At 35.0% G+C, this 19678-nt stretch overlaps 2 protein-coding genes across 2 annotated transcripts; one reads left to right on the top strand and one right to left on the bottom strand.

The window, feature by feature from the left end:
* Window positions 1-2016: 2016 nt before the first annotated feature.
* On the bottom strand, window positions 2017-6725 carry LOC129572000 (methionine--tRNA ligase, cytoplasmic). The gene is made up of 7 exons (XM_055451902.1): window positions 5554-6725; window positions 5206-5333; window positions 4298-5130; window positions 3950-4232; window positions 2998-3880; window positions 2564-2657; window positions 2017-2501 (listed from the first exon to the last, which is right to left on the bottom strand). The coding sequence occupies exons 1-7, from the start codon at window positions 5654-5656 to the stop codon at window positions 2171-2173; spliced, it is 2655 nt and encodes an 884-aa protein (XP_055307877.1). The 5' UTR covers window positions 5657-6725; the 3' UTR covers window positions 2017-2170.
* A 584-nt stretch (window positions 6726-7309) lies between these two features.
* Window positions 7310-19636, top strand: LOC129572002 (probable methylcrotonoyl-CoA carboxylase beta chain, mitochondrial). The gene is made up of 6 exons (XM_055451903.1): window positions 7310-7980; window positions 8036-8668; window positions 16733-17137; window positions 17211-17259; window positions 19029-19163; window positions 19245-19636. Exons 1-6 carry the CDS (start codon window positions 7870-7872, stop codon window positions 19589-19591), a joined length of 1680 nt encoding a protein of 559 aa, XP_055307878.1. The 5' UTR covers window positions 7310-7869; the 3' UTR covers window positions 19592-19636.
* Window positions 19637-19678: the final 42 nt, after the last annotated feature.

Here is a 19678-nt window from a genome sequence, read left to right as displayed (position 1 = left end):
CTCTTGATAAATTGAATGATGACTTTTGCAGTCATTAGGGCCGTCACTACAGTGTTAACGCTTCAGTTAGTCTTTCATTTTTTACACGTTTAAGTTAGGCTATATTGGACCGTTTACATTTCGGCTACCTATGCATTTCCATGTTTTGGTTAGGTTATCTTGTGTCAATGCTTTTTAGACCAAATTGTTATACCAATCGAGAAAGACTATTATAACTATTTATTGTATAAAATTACAAAATTTTTCACGACTCTTGGAGTCGTTTTCCTGCAAACCAAAATATTCAGCCAGTTTTTGGCGGTGTGAAATAAATAAATAAATGAAATAAATAAGCTTTAATATAGCATACATTAAAAACTGAAATATGGCTGTTGTCATGACTTCATTTGCCCAAATGTCCACCAAACGCTCAAAAATCGGTTCAAAACTCGAAATTGCCCTTCAAATGAGTGATTTTTCCCACTAAACTAGCTTAAAAACGAGTTTACGTTATCCGCAGAGACACTTTAACGAAAATTAAAGCGTAAAATATGGAAAGATATACAGATATTTGCATGTGATAGGCCAAAATTTACAAGAAAATGACCATTTTTGGTACCAAAGAGTGATTTTGAGCCAAAAAGGTAGATAGAACATGATTTTTCTGGATTATTATGTTAAGCAAAGTTGTCCAGTTATACGTTGGCTACAAAATTTCTGAAGATAGTGGCCATAAAAATTGAATACGTTGCGAGTTACGGTTGAAAAATTGTAAAAAATGGGCATTTTTGCGATTTTGAGGCCCTAGATGCCTTTTTTGGGGTAAGTTTGTTCTGTTTTTTTTTTCTCTCATTTATAACCTACAACTTTGCTCAAGACACAACAACAATATTCCTTACGGTTTACCGAGATATAGCCGTCCCAAAATGTGGAAAAAGTGCTCAAAATCCAGTTTGAGCAAAAAATACATAATTTCATCAAAATTCAACAGTCAACCAAGTTGGCAAAACGAATGATGCAGAATTTCTAGTTTTGGTAAGTACTTTCAGCAGCGATTCTCAAAAGTGAGTCCCTCCTCCATGACCGAAAAAATGTTGCACTGTGTTATATAGCATACGCATGCATTGTTTCAGACGTAAACAAAGAGACAAAATAAAACAAAATGAATAATAATCGAATTTATACCAATTACAGATGGATCGCCTGATAAAAGTCCAAAAGAGCTCATTCTGAAAAATATTTTCAACGGATGGATTTTTGCACGATTTCTACGCAGATTTTCACTGTTTTTAACACAATTTTCTTCAAATTGACAAACTTCTATCGGAGTGTTTTTTTTATCTTTAGAATGCATATGTCACAATCATTCAGAAATAAAATTATGGGTTATGCACGGTTGTATATGTCAAACGATCTATTGGCAAGTGTTGCCCCAAGAGTTCCACACATTTAGATGCAATGGAAAAAGTCTAACATTTTAGTCAGAGATGGCGTCAGTCGACAATAAACAGGTTTTGTTTTGAATTTTTAAAGAATTTGAGAAAAACTCAAACTGTTGAAAGTGAGTAATTTTTCATAATGTTAATTCAAATTATTTAATTTAATATCATGTCGAAGATTTCTGTGTATTAACAAACTCAGAGAAAATCTGCTATTTTCAAAACAAAAAATTCACTCACGGAATCAATAACACGTGCCATAGAAATTTTCAACCATTCCATCCATTCAAAAAGAAAGAAGTGTTTATTATTGGCCGATTCATCGGCCACTTGGCGACCCTAGTTCACATTAATGTAGTTTGTGAGCGGCGAAGAAAAAGCATTGTGTTTAGTTTGTTGTTGTTGTTGACTCAAAATACCATCGTTTTTGTTTATTTCAAGAGCTCTGATATATTGGATTTATTAGGAGGAATGTTTTTTATTGTTCTTTCTAGAAATACCGATATTCATCCCCGAATAATTTTGAAAATTTGGAAATAAATATATAAGCTGTAATAGATGCGAATGAAGAAAACAGTTGCTGTAGTTCAACGGAAAATGTGTTATATAGTATTTGAATTTATATTTTTTAAAAGGAAAGTATTTTTTCTTCGCAGATTCTTTTGAGTTGAAAGTAGGAAAAGATGTTAATTGTGGATTTCTCTACCGGAATCTTCCCCCATTCCTACGAATGTGAAAAAACTTAAGTTCGTTCACTGTATCTGTATGTTTGATTTTTTTCTCAAATTTTCAAGTTTCTCCTTCAAATCTAAAAGGATTTTCACTTCTTCTTGAACAACATTCTTTTCAGCTTTTGATGCCTTCAACTCTCGGAGTTTGCTCCCTTGTACTGCAACCAACTTCTTCATGTCTTCAATGGTTTGAATATTGGCGTTCTTTTCCGAGGTGTGTTGCGATTCTTCTTGCGATCCTCCATATCGTCTCTTCAATTCTTCTAAACGCGATTGTTCAATTTTTTCGAAAAGTGGCACTGGTTTTCCAATTTTATGGCCCGCCTTGAGATGCTGTTGTAATGCAGGTTTACTAGAAAAAAAAACGTTAGTGTGGTAAGTAATTTTAACTCGAAAGAAACCTAGAATACTTACTCAACATCCACGGGAATACGTTGAATGTTAAGCTGACTACAGATTCTACGTGATGTTTCCGGCATGAACGGAGATAATAAACTAGCCAAAATGCCTGAAAAAACAAAATATGTTCGAAAAACCTCTTTCTATACAGTTTAAGTCTAAGGCTGTGAACATGGTTTTTTCAGTCTGAAATTTTATATCCGTTTACTGAGTTTTCATTCAGATTGGGAAACATTGATTTGTAACTTTATAATATTTTCTAGTTCAAAGGTTGAATTTGGAGATGAACAGTTTTATAGAAAGTATTGAAAAAATTGGGCACTGCCAAAAAATATTTCGGGTGGGAGTCACAAAATCAAAATGGCCCAATCTTAGCTGGCTCAGCAAAACTCAGCAAAAGAATATTATACAGCTACGAATGGAAAAGTGGTTATTTTGGGAAGACCTACATGCAATATTACAGCTAAACGAAATGATTGTTGCTGCCCGTTTCTTCTCTTCCTCAGAACCCTTAAGCAAAACCCATGGCTGTTGCGATTGCAAATATTGATTTCCATTGCGAGATATAGACATAGTATGACGAATTCCATCTCTTAATTTACCCTTTTCCATGCAAAATATATAGCCTTTGATTTCACGATTGATAAGTGCCAATAAATTACATTCGACATCCGAAAGTTGAATGGCAGAAATGGTAGAGTTAAAGTTTTTCTCGCAAAATACCAGTGCTCTATTAATAAAGTTGCCCAAATTATTCAATAATTCAGAGTTATTTCGTGCAATCAAATCATTCCAACTGAAACTGGAGTCTTGAGCTTCGGGTCGGGCAGCGGCCAAATAGTAGCGCCAAACATCCGCTGGAATACCGGTGTCTTGTGCATCATTACCAAATACACCAATGCCCCGACTTTTACTGAATTTTCCGTCTTCATAGTTTAAATATTCCGTGGCCATGATATGAGTAACTTTAGTGAACCTATTTTTCATTGCTAATAGCATTGACGGCATAACTACAGAATGAAATGGAACATTGTCTTTGGCCATAAATTGAAACAAATCAATTTTAATATTTTCATTTTTTGGTTGCCACCACTGTTTCCATTCTTTCGTATATCTACTTGTTATAGATATATAGCCGAGCACCGCATCAAACCAAACATAAAAAACTTTGTTTTCGTACCCTTCCAAGGGTACTGGAACACCCCATTTCAGATCTCTGGTTATACAGCGTGGTTTCAGGCCCTCTTTCAACCAGGCTTTCGTAATGACACGTGCATTATAGGTCCAGGAAGATGATACAGAATCCACATATTCGGTTAATGTGTCTTCAATCTTCAAGAAATAATTAATTTTTGGTAAAGTATCGGTTCTATATAATTGATTCTGATTTTTGGGGCTAACCTTAGGTAAGTCCAAGAAAAATTGTTTCGATGCACGAATTATAGGAGCTGCGTTGCATATTTTACATCGTGGTCGTATTAATTCTACAGCATTTATTAGCTTTCCGCAACCATCACACTGATCTCCTCTAGCGTCTTCATAGCTACAGCCAGGATGGGGACAAGTTCCTTCAACAAACCGATCAGCCAAATAACGGTCACATTTCTGACACAATAATTGATCCACCGATTCCTGTTTCAAATATCCCGTTCCATGTAGCTCTTTGAAGAATTGTTGAACAATCCTAGAAAACAATAATCGAAGAATAATAAATGATATAAAACAAGCGTCATATAGCTAGCGTCTTACGTTTTATGCTCAGCTGCTGAGGTACGTCCAAAATAATCAAAACCAATACCAAACCAACGATAAATGTTATTGTGAATATCAAAATATTTATCACAAATTTGCTGGGGAGTCAAATTCTCTGCAAGAGCCTTCGTTTCTGTTGCTGTTCCATATTCGTCAGTGCCACCAATATACAATGTCGTATAACCAGCAAGCCTCGAATAACGTGCAAAAATATCTGCAGACAAAACACATCCAATAATATTCCCCAAATGAGGAACATTATTAACATAAGGCAACGCTGAAGTGACCAGAATATTTCTTTGATTCGGTTTAGGTAGAACTGTTTTTGGTTCAGCAACTGTTGCAGATTCTATAAAAATGAATGAATTTTTGGCAAAGGCTAGTTCAGCTTCAGTTATGGTTTCAGAAATGTGACTTGGTGAATCGTCCAAACCACGACATTCGTTTTCAATAATAGGTACTTCAACACGAATATGAGGTATACCACCAAACTTGTTGGCTTTAGATACGGCGGATACATCGATTTTCATCTGTTTTAGATTTAAATTCAATGCCATTATACATGGTTCAGACGCAACACGATTAAACCACTCATGAACTCTGGGCAATTTCAATGTAGTCTTGTCTTGCGCTAAGAAACTCCAAATACTAAAGTCAGCTGAAGTTGGTTTCGATCCAGTTAAAAATAATGTGTTCCTGTCAGTCAATTGAAGATCCAATTGTAATATCAAATGATTCAACACAGCCTCTGCTTGTGCCTGTTTTGGATGTCCGATCATATTTTTTGATATTATTGCTGGAGCCAAGCGCGTTGAACTCCACTCTAACCACTAACATTTGACATGAAAATATTTAATTAGATCATTGTATTAACCATAACATATTCATATCCATTCTATTCTTACTTGGTCTCTCAATTCAATAGGTTCTTCATTTGGTAGCAGATACTTGATTATTGCGTCAGTTGAAAAAATGTAATTTCCATTATTCAATTCCAACAATGGGAAATGCGGAAAACTATATTTGTTGAGATCTGACAAAAAAAAATCTCATATATTTATATATTTTGTCTACATTATTTTTCTTTTACAATGAAATTTCGATTTTGAGGTTATGTTAACGACTTCTGAAATGAACGAACTATAGATTTGAATGTATCTTATATTGTTGAGACTTATGATTGATTTGAAGAAATGAATATTTCTTTTTACATTCGTCTTTGAAAAAAAAAATCTTTCATCAACAATATATACCTGCTGAAGTAATCTCCTTGATAACAATGTTGGATCCGGCCAAGCGAACGCAGATCTCCACTTTTAATCCATACGGATTTCCCTTATTGTTATAAATAATCATTTTTTTCTTTCCAAGTTGAAATCGTTTATGATATTCAGAAATAATTCAATTAGAATTTTTATGACGGTGCAGAAGCGATAAATGGTGACACGATTAATTGAAAAAAATGTGAACCTCAATGATGGTTAGAAATGACATATGTCAAAAATATCCTCATGGATATCTGACATTTCATACTAATGGCATAAGGTGTCGATGTAATATTTTAAGTCGGAATATTTTATATCAAACCGACGAAATTTCTTGTCACCACCAAGCGCTCAAAAAATGAATACGGTTTCAATAAAAGACTGATCTTTCCTTAATTTCTTTGAATTGATGGATAGGTCCAATATTTGCTCAAAATATCAGCTAATACTTGTCGAAGTATATAACTAAATTTCACATATTTATATTAGGCTAAGACTTGCCAATATTTTTAAGATAATGTCAATAATAATAATAATAATAATAATCTGATCATCACCAAGTCGGTATATTTAAAAAACAAAGAAGTTCGGAATGAATTCATCGCCACTGTTTCGAAAGATAGGAATTGCGTTTATAAATGGGCGAGCACTAAGGTGCCTTCGTCAATCATGCCTGCTGTGATTATTTAAAAAGAACATAACCCGGGGCACTACGATGCTTCCAAAAATTGAGCTGTACACAATTGAAGAGGAGAAAGACTAATCTTGAAAAACGTTTATTAAATGCAGTTGATGTCTTGGGTTTGTTTGTGATTTCCATTCGCTGCCATACGTCGTGCTAAGTACATGACCTGAACTTGTTTTTGACATACAGCAAAGAGAAAAAAAATAAGAATTTCAATCAGCCATAACAAAAAGAGTGCACCCAATTTTCATCAGCATATTTGTTCAACACGTTTTACTCAATTTGAATCAATAAATTTTCGCTTAATTTAATTTGTAAATTGAAATAAATAAAATTATCTTTTGATCATTACTTTCGAACTAATTTATTTTATTTGTATTTCGAAAATTGGCTCTGATAAGAGGAGACACAATTGTTATTGGAAACTCAATACAAATACACTAAGTTGAACTATGCACACGCCTGCTCGATATAACCTGCAATAGTAAAAACTGTTGTCGTGAATAATGAACACTCTGAAGGAACTAGAAATCGCTAATGAAATTTGTTGAGGTTATGTCAACCAATGAAAAATTGATGAATTTAAGAAAATTCAATTACGTTTGGCATTTATTGTTTCTTAAGCTGATGTCTGAGAACCAAAAATGGCAATGCAAGTCCCGACCCAAAAAAAACAGCAAACCAAGCAGTCAAACGATAAATGTTTTTCATTTGAAAGGGGAGATTCTGTAAAGAGACAGCGAAAAGTATTACAAGATAAAAATTATGTAATATATATGAAAATTAAAATAAAACAAATTTCAATACCTCTCCAGGAATACCGCCGGGAGAATGATAATACTTCACGGCATTTTGTGGGATTAGAAATTTGCGACTCAAAATAATCGAACGTCCCAACATATTTTCACAGAATATTATTTGTTCAATCTGTAGAAGAAGAGAAGAACTGAACTGAACAGAACAGATAGAATTTATCACGTAAATTATTGACAGATAATGACATAAAATATGGCGACCATTTATGTTCATATGGGAATTTCAAATTATTTCTACCAGATGTCACTCGAAAATTTATTTTTATCAATTCATTAATGTAAAAATTGCAAAAAATGGTTAATCATTTTCGAAATATTTGCTAGTATTTGCGATAACTATTTGACCCATTAGTAAATTTTAGTACTAATCAATTTCAAATATGGGACGTTATCATATATGCTTATGTGATGACATTATTTTCAAACAACAAACATTTTCTTCTTTCATTCTACCCACAATTTTCATTTTCATCTCATTCGAACACAAACACACAATTCTAATCGCTTGTTCATTATCTATACGTTATCTATAGTTTTTTCCACACGTCGTTGATTATATGATTTTACTGTTTTTGTATAAGAAAATTTTGTAGACGTCATGATGCTACATTTTTAATCACATCATTGGCCAGTCAGAATTTATTTTTACATTATAGATACATTAATAAAATGAAGACGAAACTTGAGTAATACGCATATCATTTTCGCTGTTCCAATCAGTTATCTACTTTTTTTAATCGCATAATATATTTGTGGTTTTGCTTTGGAGAAAATAAATTTTTGAGATTATTCATTTCATGAAAGATGATGATGCGACTCTCCTCTTTCGGATTCATGAAGTCCTGTAAGCGATTCATGCAATTTGACACGGCCAATAAAATCGAAACTAAAATCGAGAAATCCAGAAAGTACCAGGTAAAGTATTTTATGATAATTGAATATAATATGAAATTCATTGTCATTGTTTTAGGAGAATTTTGAACACATGAATACTCTGGTTGCAAATTTGAAGAAACGGACAGCAGATGCTTCACACGGAGGCAGTGTTAAAGACATCAAACGACATATATCAAACGGGAAACTTTTAGTGAGGCATCGAATTGAACGCCTAATCGATCATGGTTCGCCTTTTCTCGAACTAAGCCCATTGGCTGGGTATAGACTCTATGATGATAATGAAATAAACTGTGGTGGAATTTTAACTGGAATTGGGAGAATTCATGGCACTGAATGTATTGTTATTGCAAATGATGCCACTGTCAAGGGTGGCACATATTATCCCATTACAGTTAAGAAGCATTTACGTGCCCAGGAAATTGCTTTAGAGAACAATTTGCCTTGTATTTATTTGGTAGATTCAGGAGGTGCATTTTTACCTTTACAATCGGATGTGTTTCCGGACAAAACACATTTTGGTCGAATTTTTTATAATCAAGCTAATATGTCCGCACGGGGCATCCCACAGATATCAGTTGTAATGGGCAGTTGTACTGCCGGTGGAGCATACATTCCCGCCATGGCTGACGAAAGTATTATTGTTAAAAAAAACGGGACTGTGTTTCTTGCTGGACCACCTCTCGTGAAAGCTGCTACAGGTGAAACGGTAAGCACTTTAGTAAAAGAAATATTTGTGTAATATTTTAATGAGTGCGCCATTCCAATGAGTAGTAGAAGTTGAGGAATTCTGGGTTATGGGGAATTGCTGGTCACCACAATTTCTTTCCCCTAATTGGATCGTTCGACATTCTGAAATGACCATCTTCGTTTCGTATTAGTCCAATCTCATCTTTCCATTACCCATTCGACGCGTGTGCTTGTATTGTTAGCTCTCTGAAAATGAGGTCCCGAATATTTCTATTGACTGTTCGGGTGTGCATGTGTTTGCATTGGTTGCATAAATAATTTCGAAAAATCAACTTAGACAAATATGTTCTTAATTATCGTATTTTTATTTGTTTATTTATTAACACCGCCAAAAAACTGGCTGAATATTTGGTTTTGCAGGAAAATAACTCCAAGCAGAGCATTGAAGTTGCTGGCTATGTAGCGCTGCTGGTGAACAGATCTGTTCAACAGCAGCTGCTGGTTGCGTGCATATTCGCTGTGACGCGCGCTTGTTCATTTAACAATTCTCACACATAGTGTTTGTCCCTTGCATTCACAAGGAAACAGACAGAGAAGCGTATACAACAGACTCCGAAAGAGATTTTTAACTTCTTCATTCACCGTTATTTGTCAACAAGTCTGCCTATATCCACGCATTGCCACTTTACATAGTATACAGTCAGTGAATTTTTTTTGCTCCGCCCTGGTGCAAAAATTTCTTAGCGCCCTTAACTGAAACAGTGGGGCAGCCAAACATGATTTTTTAAATGACACAATTTTCGAAGAGCATGCAAAATTTCTCCCAGATTCCATAAAAGGATCTGTAGAAACTATATGCTAATGATATCATTACCACAACGATGTTGACAGATTTTGTAGACATTTAAAAGTGGCGCGAGAGGAATTTTCTTTGGTGTTTTCTATTCTTGAATGCTATTTTTCATTGGCTTATTACAATATATCTTTCTTTTCGGATTTCATTTTTGGAGCACAAAAACACGGAAGTGTTTTTTAGTAATTTATAATTCAAATCGAAAAAGAGCGTCGAAGTGCCCGAGCGCCAGAAGTACTGTCATGTAGAGACAATAGAACCCCGCGCACTTACTTCTCTCGTTCGATTTGAATTTAAAATAACTGAAAAAAATTCATATGGCGCTCGAGCGCCTTCAGCGCTCCCGTGCGTCCTCAAATCGTTCGCACTCTGGTGCATTGCACCACTCCGCTCCCGGTAAAAAAAGTCCCTGTGTAGAGTCCATAAGAAATGTAAAATGTTCGCCATTTAGTTTTATATTGCCAATGCATTAGTTATGGCGATTTTTGTTTTGTTTATTTTTTGTTGTTTGTAAACAAATCTTCCTATTTTTTTGCATTGTCTCTGTGTATTTCTTATGGACATATACTATGTAAAGTGGCGATGCGTGGATATAGGCAGACTTGTTGACAAATAATGGTGAATGAAGAAGATAAAAATCTCCCTCGGAGTCTGTTCTATATGCTTCTCTGTCTGTTTCCTTGTGAATGCAAGGGACAAACCGAAGGTCCTGCATCTAAGCGTCTGACTAAAGGTGTCAAACGGACGGACTGTCCGTCTTTTTAGCCCGTCCGTCCGTCCGTCCAGGGCTCTTGAATTTTTTTTTGTCCGTCCGTCCGTCCGTCCAGTGCCGCTAGAAATTTTCTTGTCCGTCCATCCGTCCGTTCAGCTACGGTCGGACGGACGGACGGGCAAGAAAATTTCTGGGGGTCCTGAACGGACGGACGGACGGACAAGACAATTTTTTGGGGGCTCTGAACGGACGGAAGGACGGACAAGAAAATTTCTGAGGGTCCTGAACGGACGGACGGGCGGACAACTAAATTCAGAAGGCTCTGAACGGACGGACGGACGGACGGACGGACATGCAAAATTCTCATACAATATTTTTCACGATTTGAAGAAAAAAAATTTATTTAGGGGAATGTAACCGGTTGTGGGACGGGTTTTGTAACTTTGCCAGAAAAAAATTTCTATCATATATTTTTTCGAACCCTATATACCGTTCGAAAGGTAATCATCAAAGCTCGACCATTCCATACGAAATCAAGGAAAATCTCCATCATATTTCCTAACAAAGCTGGAATATTTTTGCTAATATTGGGTGTCCTTAGGGAGATATAGGGGCTCAAAGTTGAGCAGATCGTGAAAAAATCGATTTTTTGGACAGCTGTATCTCTGCTTGGCGTTAGAATTTCGATATAATTTTTTCAGGGTTTGTACAGCTTGTCGAGCTCTATCGATTGGGAGTATTAGCCACCTGATCTGGGTGGGTCCACCCATACCAGAAATCGGTTCCAAAGTTTGGATCAGTGCTAGCCACCCGGCGCCAGGGGTTTTTATGAATTTTTTTCGTTTTTTTTACCAGATTTCAAGAGCCCTACACGATGGTATAGTCGGCCAAAATAGGCCGGTACCAAAATTTGCATTTTTTTGTTAACACAAATGAGAGATCGGACAGAATTTTCACGTTTTTGCCCGAGAAAGTCGATTTTTAGACCAGATACGACACCCAGACCAGCATACAAATTAATTTTACGTCAAAATAATAGGGACACCTCCACACCAGAACACATGGTTTAGCTCATTTTCCATGTGAAAATATCATTTGAAAGTGAACAGTGCCGAAATGTCTTCGAATGATCGAATTGTGCAGGCCGCGCTAGCGTCCTATCTAAATACATTATAATGAATAAGTACAAACTAATACATATGCATTTCTACTATGAATACGTTTCATGCTATGTGTTTTAATTTCATTTAATTTTGAAAATTGAAAAAAAAAATATTTCTCGACAAATCATATTTTAAAACATCATTGCAATAAAAAAAAACTTCCAAGTAAGAATGAATATATTGATATTGAGTAAGAAAATTCGGTGAAATCGGTGAAATCGGTGAAATACTTGAATCAAACATAAACGTTTGAAAAACGTACGACGCGCGCCAAAGCATAAGTGATGTCAAAGTGTGTACAAAGAGTGAAGCAATAGTGCGTTTAATGCTATGTGCTATAGTGTCTCTGTTGATGTTGATCGCTGACGTTTATAGTGGTAGGAATTATGCATACAAAATCGCTTATATGACACACTAAACTCACTTCCAACGACTTATGGCTGGTTCATATCCACCTAATTTTCGACGAGCAATCGATTTAGAGCACCACTGATGCAATCTGATCAGCCTAGGGTATCGAAAAATGCCTTTGTTTCGACCAATGTTTTCAACTCGCAATATTTCATAGTAAAAATTTCAATTTTGTACCAAAATATGCATTTTTTGATGTTTCTATCATAAAAATAATGAGGTTTACGAACAAAAGAACATTATTTTGTTTATCATTTTGCTTTTAAGTGGGCATTTTTATGCGAAAACTCTTTTAAAATTCACATTTTGGTTCGAATACACCGAATATGTATTTTGTTGGATACATTGTGAATTTTCAAGTGGATTCCGTTTCAATTGAATTGGTTTGAATCTAGGAAGTAAAATCGTTTTTCATCTTTTATACCCGCACGCATCAAGTAATAACAATATTCATCGTGAACGACAAATGAATATTACTGAATATACATAGATATGTCAAATTTACGTGTATACGTATGAAAAATAAAAATATTAGTGAATCAAACCTTCAACCGTAAATTTGAACGATTTTGGTAGATAACGGTGAATGTTGGAACATTTTTTGACATTACAGTCTAATGAATATTATTAAATATACATAGATATTTGAGATTGACGTGCATACCAGTAAATTAGTGCAGATGGTATAGTCAAAAAATGTTCCAATATTCACCGTAATCCACCAAAATCTGCCAAAATCCTTCAAAAGTGCTTCAAATTTTCGGTTGAAGGTTTGATTCACTATTATTTTTATTTTTTCAGAGTTATTTGCGTTCTGTAAAATCGCGTGAAGCCCCTAGGTTTGAATGTTATGTTACATGCGTGATCAATATTAAAATACAGCAATTTAAACTCAATCAACAGATTGTTATGTTTATTGAAAATTTTGGTTTTTCTTCATCGCTAAATGAATACAAATGTTTGTTTTTATAATATTTTATGTTGAAAAAAACTGAGTTAAATTCAGATTTGAAATGATTCTTTAAGGAGTCATATTGTTTTGAAATGAATATGATTATTATTTTTTCAATATTGAAACGGTTTCAAAAACGTCGCTAGCGGAATAACGGCGAACATCGATAACACCTTCAGCAACTGGCTTGAATGAATGGTACGACTGAGTTACAACCAACGTTTTGATGTTCTCGTAACAATTTCCATTTTCATGTTCCTGAAAAAAAAACGAAGAATCGAAAGTTGTCTACATGTACTGCTCAAACGAAGACTACGAGAAGACATTACAGGGAAAATGCACACCTATAAAAAAAAACGGTAAATCATAAAATTGCAAATCGCACCCTAGAAATGAAATGTAGTGACCATAAGCCATCCAAAGCAAAAACAAAATCAAAATAAATAGTCTTACCTCCGTAAGACGAACTTTTCCACACCGTTTTCATAGCGTTCAGCTTTTATTCAGATTTTGCCTAGGAAATTTATAAGAATTTTCAGAAAAAAACAACAGTACGTTCATGTATTTTATGGAAAATTGTATTATGATTCCGAGAATCTTGATGTTGGGTATTCAAATGAAATAAAACGTCGTAGTCTGAATACTGAAACTTTATTCAACTTCTTATTTTCTAAGCAGTTTTTGGCTTAAGATTTACCTCTCTTTCAAAAATGCAAAATAATCAAGTATTGAAAAAACTGAACTTTAATCAAATCAGTCAAATATTTGGAGAATGAACTTTGGTTTTAATTAAATCAAAAAATGTGAACGGAAATGATAAGCTATCTCGACAAAATGTTAAATAAGCAAGTTGAATGAACTGATTTTTTTGTTTCTTTTTTGATGAAATTAGACAAAAGTTACCAAACCGAAATCAATTGGTCATTATTGCGATGCAACACTTGAAAACAAGTATCCAAAAACTCAGACAAAAACAAAAATGTGTGTATTATTTATTTTGGAAACAGTTGTTCATTTGTTTCGTATATTCTTTTGTTGTGGTTTCTTAGTTCGCTGGTCTTTTTAAAATTGTCTGTTTCGTGCTGATTGATTTTTGGATGGTTTGTTGTGGGGTTGTGTCCCAAAATGATGGTTGTGGCGTATGCAATCGAGAAAATGCCACAGGAACATCCATCTGGTTGCAACGTTGCCGGTTCGATGAATTGATATTGTGTTCCGGGGTACAGGCGAGTGAGGATGTTTCGTTGATATACGTCCAATCTTTTGCCATGATTGCCCTCCCCGTGTAGACTGTATAGTGAACTGTGGTGTAATGACCAAGAAAGCTGGCCTGGCCGCTGTATATTATTTGCAGATCGTCTCGTTCGGCTAGAAGTCGTTTGTATTGCTCTTGTTTTTGTCCATAGCAGACTGGATGCATGTTGAATGGTATGGTTCTGTTTGCGTTCACCAAATTTATAATGAACATATCGATTGACAAATCATTTAAGAATTCTGTTCCAACAATTTGATTTGTGACTGATTCCAGATCTGTATTCTTTGTAGTTTCACACAAGTCTCCGATTTCGTAGTAAAATCCATCCTCTTCCAACTCGGGAAAATCCACATTGTTGAGAATAAATGAGGCTTCAGAGGCGCCATCACACTCGCTATCAGAATCACTATTCAATACCGATTGGATACGGAAAAGGTGGGTTAGCGGGTGCTAGGTTGTTCCTGGGCCCCTATTATTTTGATGAAATAAATCGAGTGGGAGTGATAAAATCCACCTGGGAGCCTATTTTGGGTACCTCCTGAACAAAAGTTCGATTTTTTAAGGAATTTTGAACTAACATATCGATTTAATACCAAAAAGGTGGGTTAGAGGGTGCTAGGTTGTTCCTGGGCCCCTATTAATTTGATGAAATAAATCGAGTGGGAGTGATAAAATCCACCTGGGTAGCCTATTTTGGGTACCTCCCGAACAAAAGTTCGATTTTTTGAAGGTTTTTTATAGGCTAGGTGGATACCTCTGGGGTACATCTGGGGTGGCTGAAAATTTAATGGTTTCCAAGTCTAACGAAGCACAAACGTTTGGTACTTCCAGAATTTCTTTTCCTATTCTGGTATTTGAGCAATCGCGCTAACAAATTTTTGCGTACAGCGTACAGCGTACAGCGTACAGCGCACAGCGTACAGGGTACGACACACCCACATTAACATAGCAAAATAACCACTGTATCGTGCTTTTTGGTGTTGAAAATGGATAGAAAAATGGTTTTTCGGGGTACCTAGGTTTTGGAGTGATTACAATACTTTTACTCACGACATGGGCGTGCGAATATATTCATATTCCAAAAAGTTCTGTAAAGTAAAGTTGTGCCATTTGTTCTAATTCATTTCATCCATTTTTGAGCTTCTATAGATTGAATCGAAAGAGTTTTTCAAAAGAGACTCTTTCAAAAGAATCTTTGCAAAAAAATTCAATATTCTGTTGAAAATTGCGGCTGTAAACTATATTCAAAAGGTAGGTTTTGATTTATATTTTAATACTATGGAGAGAAAAAACTAAAACAATCGTTTATTTTAAATTTTATTGAAATAATTGATTTCATTAAAACGATCATTTTGACAATCGTATATATACCAAGTATGGCATGAAGTTGCAGCGAATGGTAAAATGTCAAAAATCGGTGCACGACGTTTGCCAAAATATGGATCGAACGGAATCAATTATTTCAATAAAATTTAAAATAAATAATTTTTTTTTGTCTTTTTTCTTCATATAAATCAAAACCTATTATTTGAATATAGTTTACAGCCGTAATTTGAAACAGAATATTGAATTTTTTTGCAAAGATTCTTTTGAAAGAGACCCTTTTGAAAAACTCTTTCGATCCAAACTATGGAGGCTTGGTTTGGAAAATTCAAACACTGCCTATACCGCCAATTTCTCTGTGCAGTTTTTACGTCCGGTGCTAGTCCGAATGATGTTGCATAACTAGCGCCATAACTTCAGACGACGGCAAAGTGTTTGGAACTATTGTGTACGTGTGCACTGTATGATTTGTCATCTTAAGCATAATAGAGCATAACACAATCAAGGCAGAAGACAGCAGGCTCTTATAGGGCACAATCACCGGACGAGTTTTTCTTATTTTTTTCTAAAGTTTCTTGCCCAGTTTTTTTCAAATCCCAGTTTCAAAAATTAAAGCCGGATATAAAATTAAATCCGGAGCACTTGGAACGGATATAACTATTATATGAAAATAACCTACATTGTACAAACACGAAAAGATCAGGTTTTTCATGACACTTGGAATCATTTTCCTGCAAAACTGAATATTCAGCCAGTTTTTGGCGGTGTAAATAAATAAATAAATGTTGCGATATGAATTGGCTCACCCGTTTACTGTCAAATTTCAAACAATTGTAGAGCGCCGTGGATTTCGTACGGCAAAATTCAGTACTACTTGGTGTGATTTTCTGGTATTTCACAATATGTCGAAATCACTTACGGCTATTTCAATCTCAATCACACCAATTAGTACTGAATTTTGCCGCACGAAATCCACGGCGCCTCACAATTTCACACTTCGTATTCTGTATACAATAAATGCGAGATTATAAGCGTGTGAATTGGCTTGATGCCAAACTTATTTTTTAGGCCAATTTTCGAAAACTGATCGAGAATTTTAAATTTCTCAAACAATTTTTTTTGGAGCAGTCTACACACAAAAAGTAAATTCAGTAAGATCGCAATACTTCTGGGTGACTATATACATAACACAGGTTACTGTGAATCTACCATAGTGCATTTGCATATATCGGTGATAAAGTTACAACCGCTTGTTTGAAAGTTACCACAACGACAAAAGTATTTTTACATTTTGTATGCGGGTAACTTTGACACTTTTAAACTGTGGTAACTCTATCGCTCACCATAATATGCAGTAAACTTACACCATTTCCTTTCTGTGTGTACACGAAACTCTTGATCATTTTATTTGCAGATTTCTGCTGAAGACCTAGGTGGTGCAGATCTTCATTGCAAAATTTCTGGTGTGACAGATCACTATGCAGTTGATGATGAGCATGCTCTTTGCATTGCCAAAAACGTTATAGCAAATTTGAATAGATCAACAACAAAAAGTATCAATAACTCCATCATCGAGGAGCCGTGCTATGATCCAATTGAAATGTATGGAATCGTCGAGTCTGACTTGACAAAATTGTACGATGTTCGAGAAATAGTAGCGCGTATTGTTGATGGTAGTAGATTCGATGAATTCAAAAGACTTTATGGTGAGACACTTGTATGTGGTTTTGCACGTATTTATGGACAACTGGTCGGAATCGTTGGCAATAATGGAGTGATACTTCCAGATAGTGCTTTGAAGGGAGCCCATTTCGTTCAGGTTTTGAGAAGAATTTTATACTAACACCATTCAATTAATTTGAACTTTTGAAATTTAGTTTTCTTAATTACAGCTTTGCTGCCAGAGACAAATTCCGATTATTTTTCTTCAAAACATCACAGGTACTTATTTTAATTTATTATCACCGCCAAGCGCTGACTTGACTACACAGCAAGTTTTGTTGTTGTAATGAGCTGTACGTAGACATAAATTGACTGTTAGTGTAATACATAAAATAGTTTCAATTTAATACTGGTTCTCGATTAGTGTGAAAATTTGATCTATGAACTGATAATTTTTTTTTACCTGAACATGGAAAAGAATGTAGGTTGCCACATACTAACGGTCCAATATAGTCTAACTTAAACTTGTAAAAATGAAAGACTATCCGAAGTTTGGTCATTCGCGTAGTCATCGATTAGGTTATTCTTTTGCCTAGTCGAGAACCCATAGCTATATATAGTCAAACTATTTACTGTTATACCCAAAATTGTATAGAAATCAAAAGATCAGGTTTTTTTATGACTCTTGGAATCATTTTCCTGCCAAACCAAATATTCAGCCAGTTTTTTGGCGGTGTTAATAAATAAATACAGGGTGGGCCAGAATAACTGTCGGTTTTATTTTCAAGTATAAATCACACATTTTTCAAGATAATCGGGTACTTGTTTTTGCATGCGGTCTAAATATTTTTATTCCAGCCGCCAGATTTGGTTTTCCTAAAATTTTGGTCGAGTTATAGCCATAGATGTGCCGAAAAAAAATCAAGTGCGTCGCGCACCATTTTCCAGGAATCTACACACAAATCCTTACTATTCTTTTGAAGAATTGCGAGCTAAGTTGTGGCCAAACAATCATTGGACCATTGGCTTTCGAGGGTATGTGGACAAAGAAGAAAAAAAATATTCTAGAGAAAATGGCAGCCATTAATCAATGTTCATGAAATCACATTTTTCTGATTTTAGCACATTTTCGTTCACTTATTTTTTATACATAGTTTTATTGTAAATCAAAGGAACGTTATATGCAATTCTTTTTCATTGCGTTGGATAGCATATAATACTAATGAATAGAATCATAAGCAATTGAACAATCGTAATTAGCAATGTATAAAAATCTTGATCTTTCAAACAATATTTTTCACGGCGCGCAACCGTTTTTGGGAGTTTCAGACACCAAATTGACACTCATTTGTATTTGAATTTAAATCAAATAGTGGCTACGCAATCTTTGAACCCTAATTATCTATTGACAAAAATATTCGGAAAATTATTTAAACTTTGACGTAAATGCCGACTATGTATTAATATTCAAAAATTACGTTTAAACGCGCTTCTGATTGGCATCGTATTACATTTGGCGCTATTTCAGAAAAAGTATGCATTTTGATCAAATGTTTGTTGCTAAATATGTTACATAAAACCTCAACAAATATAACGGTAAGCAGTTGGTTTAGTTATTTTATATCGTATATAACAAATAAATTTAGAAAAAAGAGCGAAAGTTATTCTGGCCCACCCCGTAAATAAAAAACAATTCTATTTTTCCCGAAAATATTTGCCTTACAGTTGTGATATCAGATGAAAAACGTCTAGACGAGGTTAAAATTTAGTGACGCTACTGTGCGTGGATTTACCACTCAAAAGACTGATATCATTTTGAGTGACGCTTCGATGCTGTATTATCACTGGGTACTAGGGTGCATCGATTTCTTATATGAGAAATGTTAGGGGGTGTAGTGCGGTTTCGGTAGAGGTCGTCCAGAAGGAACAATTTTTATTCTGGCACTTTTGTCCTATCACCCCTTCCTTTACCCCCGCTGAATCAGCGTTTTGTGATTTTCCATGTAATTTCAAAAAATCTATACATATTTTCTTTAATTTTTTCAAAGGGTTTATGGTTGGTTCTCAAGCGGAAGCCAATGGGATAGCAAAAAACGGTGCCAAAATGGTTACAGCGGTTGCCTGTGCAAATGTACCAAAGATAACCGTCATAATAGGAGGCTCATACGGTGCAGGAAATTATGGTGCGCATAGCCATTTTTAAAAGAATAAAATACAAATATAAAGCATATTATATAAACCATTGATGGAATAAAAAAATTTAGGCATGTGTGGACGTGCATATTCACCACGTTTTCTCTTTACGTGGCCAAATTCTCGAATTTCTGTAATGGGAGGAGCACAGGCGGCAAACGTTCTAGTTCAAATAGCAGAAGATCAAAACAAACGTTCCGGTGAATCCAACTCATGGAGTGAGGAAAAAGCGAACCAAATTATAAAACCCATTATTGACCAATTCGAGAAGGAAGGATCACCGTACTATAGTACAGCACGTTTGTGGGATGACGGCATTATTGATCCTGCGGATACTAGAAGAATTCTGGGACTAAGTTTACAAGTAGTGAAGAACAGCAGCATTAGTGAAACGAAGTTCGGTGTGTTTCGAATGTAGCAAATAAATATCTTAATAAAATATTTTTTACTTTTTTTATGCAAATTTGCGGAGTTTTTGGTTTTATGATTTTTAAAATTAACTAAG

Source organism: Sitodiplosis mosellana, unplaced genomic scaffold (assembly GCF_009176505.1).
Source record: "Sitodiplosis mosellana isolate CC-2019 unplaced genomic scaffold, AAFC_SMos_1.0 Smas_scaffold_3928, whole genome shotgun sequence".
NCBI classification, from domain to species: Eukaryota; Metazoa; Arthropoda; class Insecta; order Diptera; family Cecidomyiidae; genus Sitodiplosis; species Sitodiplosis mosellana.
This window is presented reverse-complemented; position numbering and strand designations above follow the sequence as displayed.

What these genes read in the sequence shown, in the direction of transcription:
- LOC129572000 (XM_055451902.1), bottom strand. Translation starts at nt 5,656, where the DNA reads ATGATTATTTATAACAATAAGGGAAATCCGTATGGATTAAAAGTGGAG. An exon ending in CTATTGAATTGAGAGACCAA is followed by an intron (nt 5,131 to 5,205) that starts GTAAGAATAGAA and finishes GTCAAATGTTAG; the next exon opens with TGGTTAGAGTGGAGTTCAAC. An exon ending in TCAGCAGCTGAGCATAAAAC is followed by an intron (nt 4,233 to 4,297) that starts GTAAGACGCTAG and finishes ATTGTTTTCTAG; the next exon opens with GATTGTTCAACAATTCTTCA.
- LOC129572002 (XM_055451903.1), top strand. Translation starts at nt 7,870, where the DNA reads ATGATGATGCGACTCTCCTCTTTCGGATTCATGAAGTCCTGTAAGCGA. An exon ending in AGGGAGCCCATTTCGTTCAG is followed by an intron (nt 17,138 to 17,210) that starts GTTTTGAGAAGA and finishes TCTTAATTACAG; the next exon opens with CTTTGCTGCCAGAGACAAAT. An exon ending in ATACGGTGCAGGAAATTATG is followed by an intron (nt 19,164 to 19,244) that starts GTGCGCATAGCC and finishes AAAAAAATTTAG; the next exon opens with GCATGTGTGGACGTGCATAT.